The sequence below is a fragment of the Microchirus variegatus genome, assembly GCF_963457635.1.
Source record: "Microchirus variegatus genome assembly, chromosome: 18".
Lineage (NCBI taxonomy): Eukaryota > Metazoa > Chordata > Actinopteri > Pleuronectiformes > Soleidae > Microchirus > Microchirus variegatus.
This window is the reverse complement of record NC_139819.1, coordinates 24,270,957-24,283,456: the sequence shown is the minus strand read 5'-3', so window position 1 is coordinate 24,283,456 and position 12,500 is coordinate 24,270,957. Positions and strand designations below refer to the sequence as shown.

Sequence of the window (12,500 nt, the reverse complement as noted above, 5' to 3'; positions counted from 1 at the left end):
ATCATGTCCTGTGTTTGTAGGAGGATCCATCAACAGAGACCAGACTCTGCTGGACCTGGACCTGGACCTGGACCTGGACCTGGACCTGGACCTGGACCTGGACCTGGACCTGGACCCAGCTGTGTCTCCATGAAGAGTGACTGGTCCATGGATAAACCTATGAACTTCAAACAAGAACAAAGGTCAGATGATGGAGGTCTTCACAGGTCAACAACTCAAATGATCCACCATGTAGCACCAGAGACACCTTATATTTAGGACCTCAGATCCAGTACCAAGACATTCTGGACCCAAGTCCCAAACAGAGCCGTCTCTTTAAGCTCAGATCTGGAGCCATGAAAGAATAAGAAATGTTGAATAAATGTGGAACAGTCCTGGCTCACGTCCTTGGCTTTGGGTAAAGTGATCTGACTGAAGATGTTCTCCATGTTTTAGTGGAAGTCTTAAATGTGTTGATCAGTGTAGAGTTTGACACCGAGCAGCCGACACCATCTGGGTCAAACCATCTCTGTCTCCTGATACTGTCCATCATTAAAGACATCAATCTATCAGAGCAGATGGTGGATTTACATGTCCTGTGTTTGTAGGAGGATCCATCAACAGAGACCAGACTCTGCAGGACCTGGACCTGGACCTGGACCTGGACCTGGACCTGGACCTGGACCTGGTCCCAGCTGTTTGTCCATGAAGAGTGACCAGTCTTTTGGTCGTGATATTAACTTCAAGGATGGACAAGAACATGATGAACTGATGTAAGAATGTCACACTTACATGATCCTCCACCAGGGGGAGCCTACTTTCTCGTCATATCACAGATGTGTGAAACTGTTGTGACGTTGTTTTAAACGCGACTCAAACTCACAAACAGAGAACATCGATGTAAACACATGAACTTCTTCAAGTCCTTGAAGAACCACGATGTATTTTTGCAGACACTAAAACATCTGCTCGCTCTTGATGTTTTTTAAAATAAATGTCGGGTTTGATTCTTGTGCCGGACGTCGTTGCTCATGACTCCAGTGATGACCAATCAGTGACCGACAGTCTGTTGATGTCACATTTTCCTGAATGTTTTCTCCTCAGAGTTGATCAGCAGAGGACAGAGGTTCTCAGTGGTCAGTCTGTCCAGCAGCATGGAGAAGACCTGGACTCCATATTTAAGGTGTGTACATGTACATGACACTACTGTTCATATTGAAGCAGAGTCCTGGTCCTGACAGTCTGGATGCTGCTCTGTGGACCTGCAGAGTCCTGGTCCTGACAGTCTGGATGCTGCTCTGTGGATCTGCAGAGTCCTGGTCCTGACAGTCTGGATGCTGCTCTGTGGACCTGCAGAGTCCTGGTCCTGACAGTCAGGATGCTGCTCTGTGGATCTGCAGAGTCCTGGTCCTGACAGTCTGGATGCTGCTCTGTGGACCTGCAGAGTCCTGGTCCTGACAGTCTGGATGCTGCTCTGTGGACCTGCAGAGTCCTGGTCCTGACAGTCTGGATGCTGCTCTGTAGACCTGCAGAGTCCTGGTCCTGACAGTCTGGATGCTGCTCTGTGGACCTGCAGAGTCCTGGTCCTGACAGTCAGGATGCTGCTCTGTGGACCTGCAGGACTTCACTCTGTCACTGATCATCTCAGGTTAAACTTCACATGTTCTGTTCCAGCTGCTGGAGGAGAACATCATCTGCTTTGTGAAGAACGAGCTGAAGAAGATCCAGAAGGTTCTGGGTACAGATCACACAGAAGTCTCAGAGAGTCAGAGGGAGGATGAGGAGGTGTTGGATGGTGAAGATGAGGAGCAGAGGAGGAGCAGAGAGGCCTTTCTGAAGATCACAGAGAACTTCTTGAGGAGGATGAAGCAGGAGAAGCTCGCTGACTGTCTGCAGAACAGTAAGAGGACTTTTAATGTGAAAGGAAGAACATCTTATTTTCTCAATGATCCACTCACTGATTTATTTTCTTGTGTTCTTTCAGAAACCAGAGCTGCAGCTTGTCGACGTGAACTCAAATCAAACCTGAAGAAGAAGTTCCAGTGTTTGTTTGAGGGTGTGGCTAAAGCAGGAAACTCCACCCTTCTGAATGAGATCTTCACAGAGCTCTACATCACAGAGGGAGGGACTGGAGAGGTCAATGAAGAACATGAGGTCAGACAGATTGAAAGAGCTTCCTGGAAACCAGACAGAGCAGAAACAACCATCAGACAAGAAGACATCTTTAAAGCCTCAGCTGGAAGAGACGGACCAATCAGAAGAGTGATGACAAAGGGAGTGGCTGGCATTGGGAAAACAGTGTTAACACAGAAGTTCACTCTGGACTGGGCTGAAGACAAAAGCAACCAGGACATAGAGTTGACATTTCCCTTCACCTTCAGAGAGCTGAATGTGCTGAAAGAGAAGAAGTACAGTTTGGTGGAACTCATCCATCACTTCTTCACTGAAACCAAAGAAGCAGGAATCTGCAGGTTTGAAGACTTGAAGGTGGTCTTCATCTTTGATGGTCTGGACGAGTGTCGACTTCCTCTGGACTTCCACAACACTGAGATCCTGACTGATGTCACAGCGTCCACCTCAGTGGACGTGCTGCTGACAAACCTCATCAGGGGGAAACTGCTTCCCTCTGCTCGCCTCTGGATAACCACACGACCTGCAGCAGCCAATCAGATCCCTCCTGACTGTGTTGACATGGTGACAGAGGTCAGAGGGTTCACAGACCCACAGAAGGAGGACTACTTCAGGAAGAGGTTCAGAGATGAGGAGCAGGCCAGGAGGATCATCTCCCACATCCAGACATCACGAAGCCTCCACATCATGTGTCACATCCCAGTCTTCTGCTGGATCACTGCAACAGTTCTGGAGAACATGTTGAGAACCAGAGATGGAGGAGAACTGCCCAAGACCTTGACTGAGATGTACATCCACTTCCTGGTGGTTCAGTCCAAAGTGAAGAAGGTCAAATATGATGGAGGAGCTGAGACAGATCCACACTGGAGTCCAGAGAACATGAAGATGATTAAGTCTCTGGGGAAACTGGCTTTTGAGCAGCTGCAGAAAGGAAACCTGATCTTCTATGAATCAGACCTGACAGAGTGTGGCATCGATATCACAGCAGCTTCAGTTTACTCAGGAGTCTTCACTCAGATCTTTAAAGAGGAGAGAAGCCTGTACCAGGACAAGGTCTTCTGCTTTGTCCATCTGAGTGTTCAGGAGTTTCTGGCTGCTCTTCATGTCCATGTGACCTTCATCACCTCTGGAACATATCTGTTGTCGGAAGAACTAACAACGAGTCTGTGGTGCAGACTGTTTAGACACAAACCTGATCTGAAACATCTTCACCAGAGTGCTGTGGACCAGGCCTTACTGAGTCCAAATGGACACCTGGACTTGTTCCTCCGCTTCCTCCTGGGTCTTTCACTGGAGACCAATCAGAAGCTCTTAAGAGGTCTACTGACACAAACAGGAAGTGGTTCACAGACCAATCAGGAAACAGCTGAGTACATCAAGGAGAAGATCAGTGAGAATCTGTCAGCAGAGAGAAGCATCAACCTGTTCCACTGTCTGAATGAACTGAACCATGGTTCTCTTGTGGAGGAGATCCAAGAGTCCCTCACATCAGGACATCTGTCCATAGAGACACTGTCTCCTGCTCAGTGGTCAGCTCTGGTCTTCATCTTACTGTCATCAGGAAAAGATCTGGAAGAGTTTGACCTGAAGAAGTTCTCTGCTTCAGAGGAGGCTCTTCTGAAGCTGCTGCCGGTGGTCAAAGCCTCCAACAAAGCTCTGTACGTGGATCAATATATAAATATTAATAAGACATATTCTAAAGAGCAGAAGATAAACATGTTTAACCTTTTGTTCATCACTGTTTTCTACCTCAGACTGAGTGACTGTAAACTCTCAGAGAGAAGCTGTGAAGCTCTGTCCTCAGTCCTCAGCTCTGTGTCCTCTAGTCTGAGACACCTGGACCTGAGTAACAATGACCTTCAGGATTCAGGAGTGAAGCTGCTGTGTGATGGACTGAAGAGTCCTCACTGTTCTCTGGAGACTCTCAGGTTAGGAATGTTTCAAAATGTATAAATTAACTTGAAGTTCTCTCTGTCCTGACATTATTCAGTCATCACTCCTTCATGTCTGTGTCTCTTCAGTCTGTCAGGTTGTCTGGTCACAGAAGAAGGATGTTCTTCTCTGACCTCAGCTCTGAACTCAGACTCCTCCCTCCTGAAAAACCTGGACCTGAGTAACAATGACCTTCAGGATTCAGGAGTGAAGCTGCTGTGTGATGGACTGAAGAGTCCTCACTGTTCTCTGGAGACTCTCAGGTCAGGACTCACTTTATTTGACAATTCTTGTTGTAGGTTCTTGTTGATGAAGATGTTCTGAGTTCATCATATCTTCTTAACTCCAGTCTGTCAGGTTGTCTGGTCACAGAAGAAGGATGTTCTTCTCTGACCTCAGCTCTGAACTCCAACCCCTCCCATCTGAGAGAACTGGACCTGAGCTTCAATCATCCAGGAAACTCAGGAGAGAAGCTTCTGTCTGCTGGACTGAAGAGTCCACACTGGAGACTGGACACTCTCAGGTATTCTCCTCCTCTTCCTCTTCCTCCTCCTCCTCCTCCTCCTCCTCCTCATTTTCAACAGCAGGATTCAAACTCTTAAACAGGTTCAGGATGAAGATTTTCAGCTGAATCAAAACAGACGTTGTTTTAGAACATTTATGAGTTTCTGCAAAAAAACTGGATGAACTGGAACCAAACTAAATACTAATGAAGTTAAATCATACCTGACTGGATTCAATTATAAGGTAAATACCTGAAAACTGGACTTATGTTACACATTTTGTCATCCTTAATATTAGTAAGTATTATAATAGTATAGTATTATAAGTACACATTTTATTTGGTGTCCTCTGTGAGACTAATGTGATAAGAAGTCCATGAATATAACAAAACATTAGTGAAACATTTTAAACAGAGGAGTTAAACGTGTAAATACAGAAGTTAAAATGAATATACAGGAGTTAAAATGAATATACAGGAGTTCTTCTGTGTTGTCCACATGGTGGCGCTGTTAAGAAAATGCGTAGCCTCCTGAAACTGTGGTCTCTGGTTCTGCAGACACCGTCTTGTCTTTGAAACACACCTGTCCTTCATCTGACACCAGGGTGTAGTTCATCATTGTGTCCACCAGAGTGCGTCATTAAGACACAAACTCATTCAGACTGTTTCTTCCTCCAGGATGGACCATGCTGGAGAGCAGAGGCTAAAACCTGGTGTCAGGAAGTGTAAGTATGGATTTACAGGAAATAACAACATCTCAGCTGATCATCAATAAACTGCAGCTGTGTCTTGTTCTTCATCAGATTCATGTGAACTGGAACTGGACACAAACACAATGAACAGAAGACTCAAACTGTCTGAAGACAACAGGAAAGTGACTCGTGTGACAGAAGATCAGTCGTATCCTGATCATCCAGACAGATTTGATCACTATCCTCAGTTGCTGTGTAGATCTGGTCTGACTGGTCTCTGTTACTGGGAGGTCAAGTGGAGAGGAACTGTTTATATATCAGTGAGTTACAGAGGAATCAAGAGGAAAGGCAACAGTTCTGACTCTGTGTTTGGACGTAATGATCAGTCCTGGAGTCTGATCTGCTGTGATGATCTTGGTTATTCTGTCCTTCACTGTGGGACAAAAACACCCATCACATCGTCCTCTGTCTCTCACAGAGTCTCAGTGTTTGTGGACTGTCCTGCTGGGACTCTGTCCTTCTACAGAGTCTCCTCTGACTCACTGATCCACCTCCACACCTTCAGGACCACATTCACTGAACCACTGTATTCTGGGTTCTTTGTCTGTCCTGGTTCCTCAGTGTCTCTGTGTTCTCTGTAGAACATGAAGAGACAGCAGCTTCAGTGGTGGACGAGGTCTCACTGTTTAGAACCTGATGTTAAAGCCTCAGTAATTCACTGTTGAAAGACTTTTGAATTCTCTTCAATAAATAAAGACTAAAAACTTGTATGTGTGAAATAAACATGACGTTAACGTAATAAACAATGATTGTCTGTCATTCACTGAGCCTCCTACCTGTGCTTCTCATTATAATGAGCTACTGACTGTGCTTTGAGCGCCCCCTGCTGCTGAGAACCAGCCTGAAACCATTCAGAACCATCAGCCTGCTCAGTTTTGAAGGGAAGATATTCTTCAGCATCGTTGCCCCTGAAAGAAAACCTCCTGAGGAACTCGTATATCGATACCTCGGTCCAGAAAGGATGGATCCTGAAGGTACCGGAGAGTCTGGATCACACAGGTATAATAACAGCTGATCAGAGAAGCCTGAGAGAATAAGGGCGACCTGGTCGGGCTGTGGCTGGACCTCATGAATGCCTATGGGTCCATGACCCAACAAGATGGTGGAAGAAGCACTGTGTCGTCACCACATCCTGGATTATTACGATGGATTCAGCCTGAGAGTTTCTTCAGGGCACTTAACATTGGACCGGCATACACTTACCATGAACATGATGGTGAAGTTGGCCGAGGGTCTGTGCAGAGGGTCAGAGCCTTCATGGACACCACATGTTCCTGGGAGTAGGTGGATCCTGAAAGGCCTGGAGGATCTGGACACATGGGCCCTCATGAGCTTCAATCCAACGAAATCCAGATTGTGCTGAAGAAAAGAAAGGTCACTGACAAGTTCCACTTCACACTTGGCAACACCAGGATACCATCCATCACAGAGAAACTGGTGAAGAATCCGGGGAAGGTTTTCAACTGCAGCCTGAGCGACACAGCAGCTATCTGCTCTACAACAAAGATCTGGAGACTTGGCCTCAGTGGACAAATCGGAACTGGCCTGGATTTACCAACATATCATCCTCCCAAGGATCCTCCGGCCCTAAACAAAGCTGCAGCCTACAGAGTCCCAATTTCCACGGTTGAGGGCTTTGAGAGGAGAGTCAGTGGATACCTGTGGAGGTGGACGTTGTTACCTCTGAGCCTGAGCAGCATCACCCTTTATGTACAGAGCAACATCCTGAGGCTTCTCATCAGCAGCCTGAACGAGGAGTTCATGGTGAGTCGTACAAAGGAGATGCTGCAATACCAAGAGTCCTCTGATCACAAGGTCTGTCAGGCTTGGCTAGAAGTCTGGACAGAGACAGAGAGCAGCTGAGGCCGTGGATGTGGATGAGGCTGAATCCCGGCTGCAGAACAGAACACTAGAGCGGACCGAGGTACTGGTGCAACTCCACACTATGACAAAGCAAAGGGGAAGGACAGGAGAGCACTGGTCCAGGAAGAGGTGTGATAGCCATAGTGATCATCTGTAGTGGAATTGACGAATGCAAGCCCCGCCTCCCAGTAAAGAGGAGCATCTCTTTTGTGAAGGCCGAGGAGAAGAAGAAGAAGAAGAAGAAGAAGAAGAAGAAGAAGAAGAAGAAGAAGCCACCAGCTGCAGCCAGAACCAACTCCTCTGGCCTCTTGGCAACAGCACAAGAGTGGGAGCTCAGAGTTGACCTGGGGAAGCAACTGAAGTTCCCCCGAAAATGCTGCTCTCAGACCGGATGTGGTCCTCACCTCAGCAACATCTAAGCAGATTGTTCTCCTGGAGCTCACTGTTCCCTGGGAGGCTAACGTATTGAGGAGGCTAACGAGAGGAAGAGGGCTAAATATGCTGCACTGGTGGAGGAATGCCAACGCAACAGGTGGAGAGCCAGATGCCACTGGGCATCACTGGAGCCAGACGGTCCATTAAGGAGGCCACTGAAGCAGCAGAAGTTGCTTCAAGGTGGCTGTGGATCAGGAGAGGAGATAAGTGGGTGGGGCTTAGTTCTACCTGGACACAAGCCGGGCTCGATCACCCCCGACTGGGTCACCTGGACGAGAGTGTACGATGTTTGAAAGACCAGAAACACTCAAGGACTCCAGGTAACATCACTGAGAGGATGTGACCAGGTTTCATCACAGTTGGTGTCACTCACTCACTCACTCACTCACTCACTCACTCACTCACTCACTCAATCACTCACACACTCAGGGCATATGTGGTTTATGGGGTTAGGGTTACCTCAGACACCACATATGCCCTGAGTGTGTGTGTGTGTGTGTGTGTGTGTGTGTGTGTGTGTGTGTGTGTGTGTGTGTGTGTGTGTGTGTGTGTGTGTGTGTGTGTGTGTGTGTGTGTGTGTGTGTGTGGAAAGTCCCTGCCATTGTCTTCAGTGTAAAGGGAAAGTGATGAGTCATCATTAGCAGCAGTGGCTGATGGGAGAAAGTTGCTTCACTCCTTTGTTTTCACCCTGAAGCAGAAAAAGTCCCAGAGGATGAAAGTGTGAATGTGTGCGTCATCACTTCCTGTTCATGTCTCTACATGCGTTCACACTGATGTCATCATGCGTTTCAAAATAAAAGCCCTCATGTTACGTGATTTTACTGCATCAGTAAACCTGGTTCTGGTCCAGTTTGATCATTTAAGAAAAAAAATACAACACAATACATTATATTATATTATAATAGAACATAACATAACATAACATAACATAACATAATATATAATACAATATATAATATATAATATGATATAACATAACATAATGTTACGGAAATGTTGTATCAATATTATATAAATGTAAAAGTATGACCTGTAGTGACCTAAGATCAAAGGACCATTTGCTATAGTTTGACCACAGACAGTGTTTGGGTCATAAAACATCCTTATCTTCCACTCTCCCTGTGGGGGGTCCACCTGATTCCCCTCTTCTCGTGGGTGGAGGAATCTACATTGATTTTCCATTGTTCTGACAGTCTTCACAGAGTAACAGAACCTGCATGTTGCTTTGTGATTTCTCTTCTTGTACAAGAATAAACTCTTGTTTGATTCCTGAGCTCCAAACTCCATCCTTTTACTAAATTATTTTGACAATTTTGGCGCCAAACGTGGGGCACCAATATCTGTCGCTATCTTCACAACGGTGGATCTGAAGAACTTACAAGGTGGAGAAAAGGAACATTTCTCCAGGAAAGACCTCCACCTCAGGGCTCTTAAAGCTGGGTTCAGGTCCTCTGAAGAGTGGGACAGTGACGGGGGAATGACCAGAGAGGAGATGGACCAGCCCGGGATAATACCACCTCGTTTGGCACCAAGATTAAAAATATCTCATGAGGACCCATTGAATGTTGATATCACACCCATTCGAGAAATGGTAAAACCGGTAAAATAAATAAAAAAGCAGGTTAAAAAATATAAAAAATAACATAATATATAATACAATACATAATATAACATAACATATAATATATTATATAACAATATAATTCCTCAAATGTCTGACCTATTTTACAGTAATTGTGGTTTTGGTGAATAAACTCAGATACATTTTATAGTTTTACGCCGATGACGTTCAACTAAACGTATTAGAAATATATATATATTTTTAAAGGAAAATCAAGTAAAAGTTTATTTTTCCCTGAAATGTGTTTTAAATCTTTCTAAACTGATTCTTCGCTCATCGTTCCTCCACTTCCTGCTGTGATCACATGACTCTCTGAGGAATGTCAGTGAGTGTGTGAGTGGGAAATTCCAGCAAAGTTTCCAGATGATTTCAGGGAAAATGAAAAAAAAAATATTAATATTTTCAGGTTTTTTTTTTATTATTATTTCACATAAATAAAATAAACACATAATAAATATTTAAATAAATTACATTTACAATTTTTCACAGTGAAAACAACAATAAAGCAGCACGGAATTCAGGTGAGTCTTCAGGTGAGACTTCAGGTGAGACTCTGAGTCTCAGAGTCTTCAGGTGAGACTTCAGGTGAGTCTCTGAGTCTTCAGGTGAGATTTCAGGTGAGTCTTCAGGTGAGACTTCAGGTGAGTCTCTGAGTCTTCAGGTGAGACTTCAGGTGAGACTCTGAGACTTCAGAGTCTTCAGGTGAGACTTCAAACCCGAGACCTCAGAGACTCCAGGTGAGTCTTCAGGTGAGACTCTGAGACTTCAGGTGAGACTTCAGGTGAGACTTCAGGTGAGTCTTCAGGTGAGTCTCTGAGACTTCAGGTAAGTCTTCAGGTGAGTCTCAGAATCTTCAGGTGAGTCTCAGAGACTTCAGGTGAGACTTCAGGTGAGTCTTCAGGTGAGTCTCAGAATCTTCAGGTGAGTCTTCAGGTGAGTCTCAGAATCTTCAGGTGAGTCTCAGAGACTTCAGGTGAGACTTCAGGTGAGTCTTCAGGTGAGTCTCTGAGACTTCAGGTAAGTCTTCAGGTGAGTCTCAGAATCTTCAGGTGAGTCTCAGAGACTTCAGGTGAGACTTCAGGTGAGTCTTCAGGTGAGTCTCAGAGTCTTCAGCTGAGTCCAGTGCCTCTGGATCAGTCTTCTGGTGAGTCTTCAGGTGAGTCTCTGAGTCTTCAGGTGAGTCTCAGAGACTTCAGGTGAGACTTCAGGTGAGTCTTCAGGTGAGTCTCTGAGACTTCAGGTAAGTCTTCAGGTGAGTCTCAGAATCTTCAGGTGAGTCTCAGAGACTTCAGGTGAGACTTCAGGTGAGTCTTCAGGTGAGTCTCAGAGTCTTCAGCTGAGTCCAGTGCCTCTGGATTAGTCTTCTGGTGAGTCTTCAGGTGAGTCTCTGAGTCTTCAGGTGAGTCTCTGAGTCTTTAGGTGAGTCTCTGAGTCTTCAGGTGAGTCTGAGTCTTCAGGTGAGTCTGAGTCTTCAGGTGAGTCTCTGAGTCTTCAGGTGAGTCCAGTGCCTCTGGATCAGTCTTCTGGTGAGTCTTCAGGTGAGTCTCTGAGTCTTCAGGTGAGTCTCTGAGGCTTCAGGTGAGTCTTCAGTTTTCAGGTGAGTCTCTGAGTTTTCAGGTGAGTCTTCAGGTGAGTCTCTGAGACTTCAGGTAAGTCTTCAGGTGAGTCTCAGAATCTTCAGGTGATTCTCAGAGACTTCAGGTGAGTTGTCAGGTGAGTCTTCAGGTGAGTCTCAGAGTCTTCAGGTGAGTCCAGTGCCTCTGGATCAGTCTTCTGGTGAGTCTTCAGGTGAGTCTCAGTCTTCAGGTGAGTCTCTGAGTCTTTAGGTGAGTCTCTGAGTCTTCAGGTGAGTCTGAGTCTTCAGGTGAGTCTGAGTCTTCAGGTGAGTCTCTGAGTCTTCAGGTGAGTCCAGTGCCTCTGGATCAGTCTTCTGGTGAGTCTTTAGGTGAGTCTCTGAGTCTTCAGGTGAGTCTCTGAGTCTTTAGGTGAGTCTCTGAGTCTTCAGGTGAGTCTGAGTCTTCAGGTGAGTCTGAGTCTTCAGGTGAGTCTCTGAGTCTTCAGGTGAGTCCAGTGCCTCTGGATCAGTCTTCTGGTGAGTCTTTAGGTGAGTCTCTGAGTCTTCAGGTGAGTCTCTGAGTCTTTAGGTGAGTCTCTGAGTCTTCAGGTGAGTCTCTGAGTCTTCAGGTGAGTCTCTGAGGCTTCAGGTGAGTCTTCAGTTTTCAGGTGAGTCTCTGAGTCTTTAGGTGAGTCTCTGAGTCTTCAGGTGAGTCTCTGAGTCTTCAGGTGAGTCTCTGAGTTTTCAGGTGAGTCTGAGTCTTCAGGTGAGTCTTCAGGTGAGTCTCAGAGTCTTCAGGTGAGACTTCAGTCTCCAGGTGAGTCCAGTGTCTCTGGATCAGTCTCCCGTATACAGCGTCCCAGCGAGTCTATCCCAGTGAGTAAAGTAGGGGGCGTAGTTGCAGTTGGACCTGAGGTGGTGGAGGTCGTGGTGCCGGGCGCCGCCGTACAGACCGAGCGGCACCAGACGATGAGTTGCCCACGGCAGCTCGTAGCCGCAGTGATCCTCCACCGAGAGCCACATGTTCACCACGAAGAAGACAAGCTCGCTGAGGGGGTGGAGTCCCAAGAGGGCGGGGTTAGCGGCCGCGAACACGCCCAGACTCAGAGTCTCCCACACCCCCGAGTACTCTGCGGTCAGAGCGTGGGTGGAGCTGAAGGTGTGGTGAACCTGGAGGGGGAGGAGCCAAAGAAGGACAACAGGAAGTTAATTTAACGAGACTCATGGTGTCGTGAAATAAAAGTCTCTCAAAGGAATCACGATTCTAATCAATGATTCTGAATCAATTCATAAACTTCAAAAATCAATTTTATTATAAGTTTTATTTTGAAAAACCACACGAAACAGCAGTTTGTTATTTGTGTACAGTTTAACTTCTAGTAGAAAAAGGCAGCTCGTCTAAGCTTTTATTTATGCTAAAGTTATTCTTTTGTACAGGAAGTTTTTATTTGTTTTGAATGAATAAAAGTTAACTTTTGTCTTAAGTTTGACTTTGTGTGATCACATGATCACATACAAACTATTGTTTTGATTCAAGATTAAACATTATTTACAGAACAAACGCAGTATTTTTACATTAAAACTCAAGTTTAATTTAACCCGACTTTAATATTCTTTATTAACTTTAATATAATGGAACTTCTTAATGTAACATTCAAACTTTATTGTAAGTAAATCATGAACATAAGCTCTGACCTTGTGGAAGCTGCGGTAGAGCCAGCAGATCCTGTG

At 45.7% G+C, this 12,500-nt stretch overlaps 2 protein-coding genes across 2 annotated transcripts in view; one reads left to right on the top strand and one right to left on the bottom strand.

Moving 5' to 3' along the window:
- The window catches only part of LOC310939852 (protein NLRC3-like), a gene marked incomplete at both ends in the record, with an annotated part of 6,184 nt that extends 308 nt beyond the window's left edge, over positions 1-5,876 (top strand). Inside the window, 8 exons of the mRNA XM_083904700.1 lie at positions 1,084-1,162; positions 1,654-1,879; positions 1,964-3,767; positions 3,864-4,037; positions 4,131-4,304; positions 4,391-4,564; positions 5,222-5,268; positions 5,347-5,876. Coding sequence (XP_083760826.1) covers positions 1,084-1,162; positions 1,654-1,879; positions 1,964-3,767; positions 3,864-4,037; positions 4,131-4,304; positions 4,391-4,564; positions 5,222-5,268; positions 5,347-5,876 — 3,208 coding nt within the window. The remainder of the gene's footprint in view (positions 1-1,083; positions 1,163-1,653; positions 1,880-1,963; positions 3,768-3,863; positions 4,038-4,130; positions 4,305-4,390; positions 4,565-5,221; positions 5,269-5,346) is intronic.
- Positions 5,877-11,606: 5,730 nt separating this feature from the next.
- The window catches only part of ch25h (cholesterol 25-hydroxylase), a gene marked incomplete at both ends in the record, with an annotated part of 1,284 nt that continues 390 nt past the window's right edge, over positions 11,607-12,500 (bottom strand). Inside the window, 2 exons of the mRNA XM_083904575.1 lie at positions 11,607-11,939; positions 12,465-12,500. The exon at positions 12,465-12,500 is cut by the window's right edge and continues 390 nt beyond it. Coding sequence (XP_083760701.1) covers positions 11,607-11,939; positions 12,465-12,500 — 369 coding nt within the window. The remainder of the gene's footprint in view (positions 11,940-12,464) is intronic.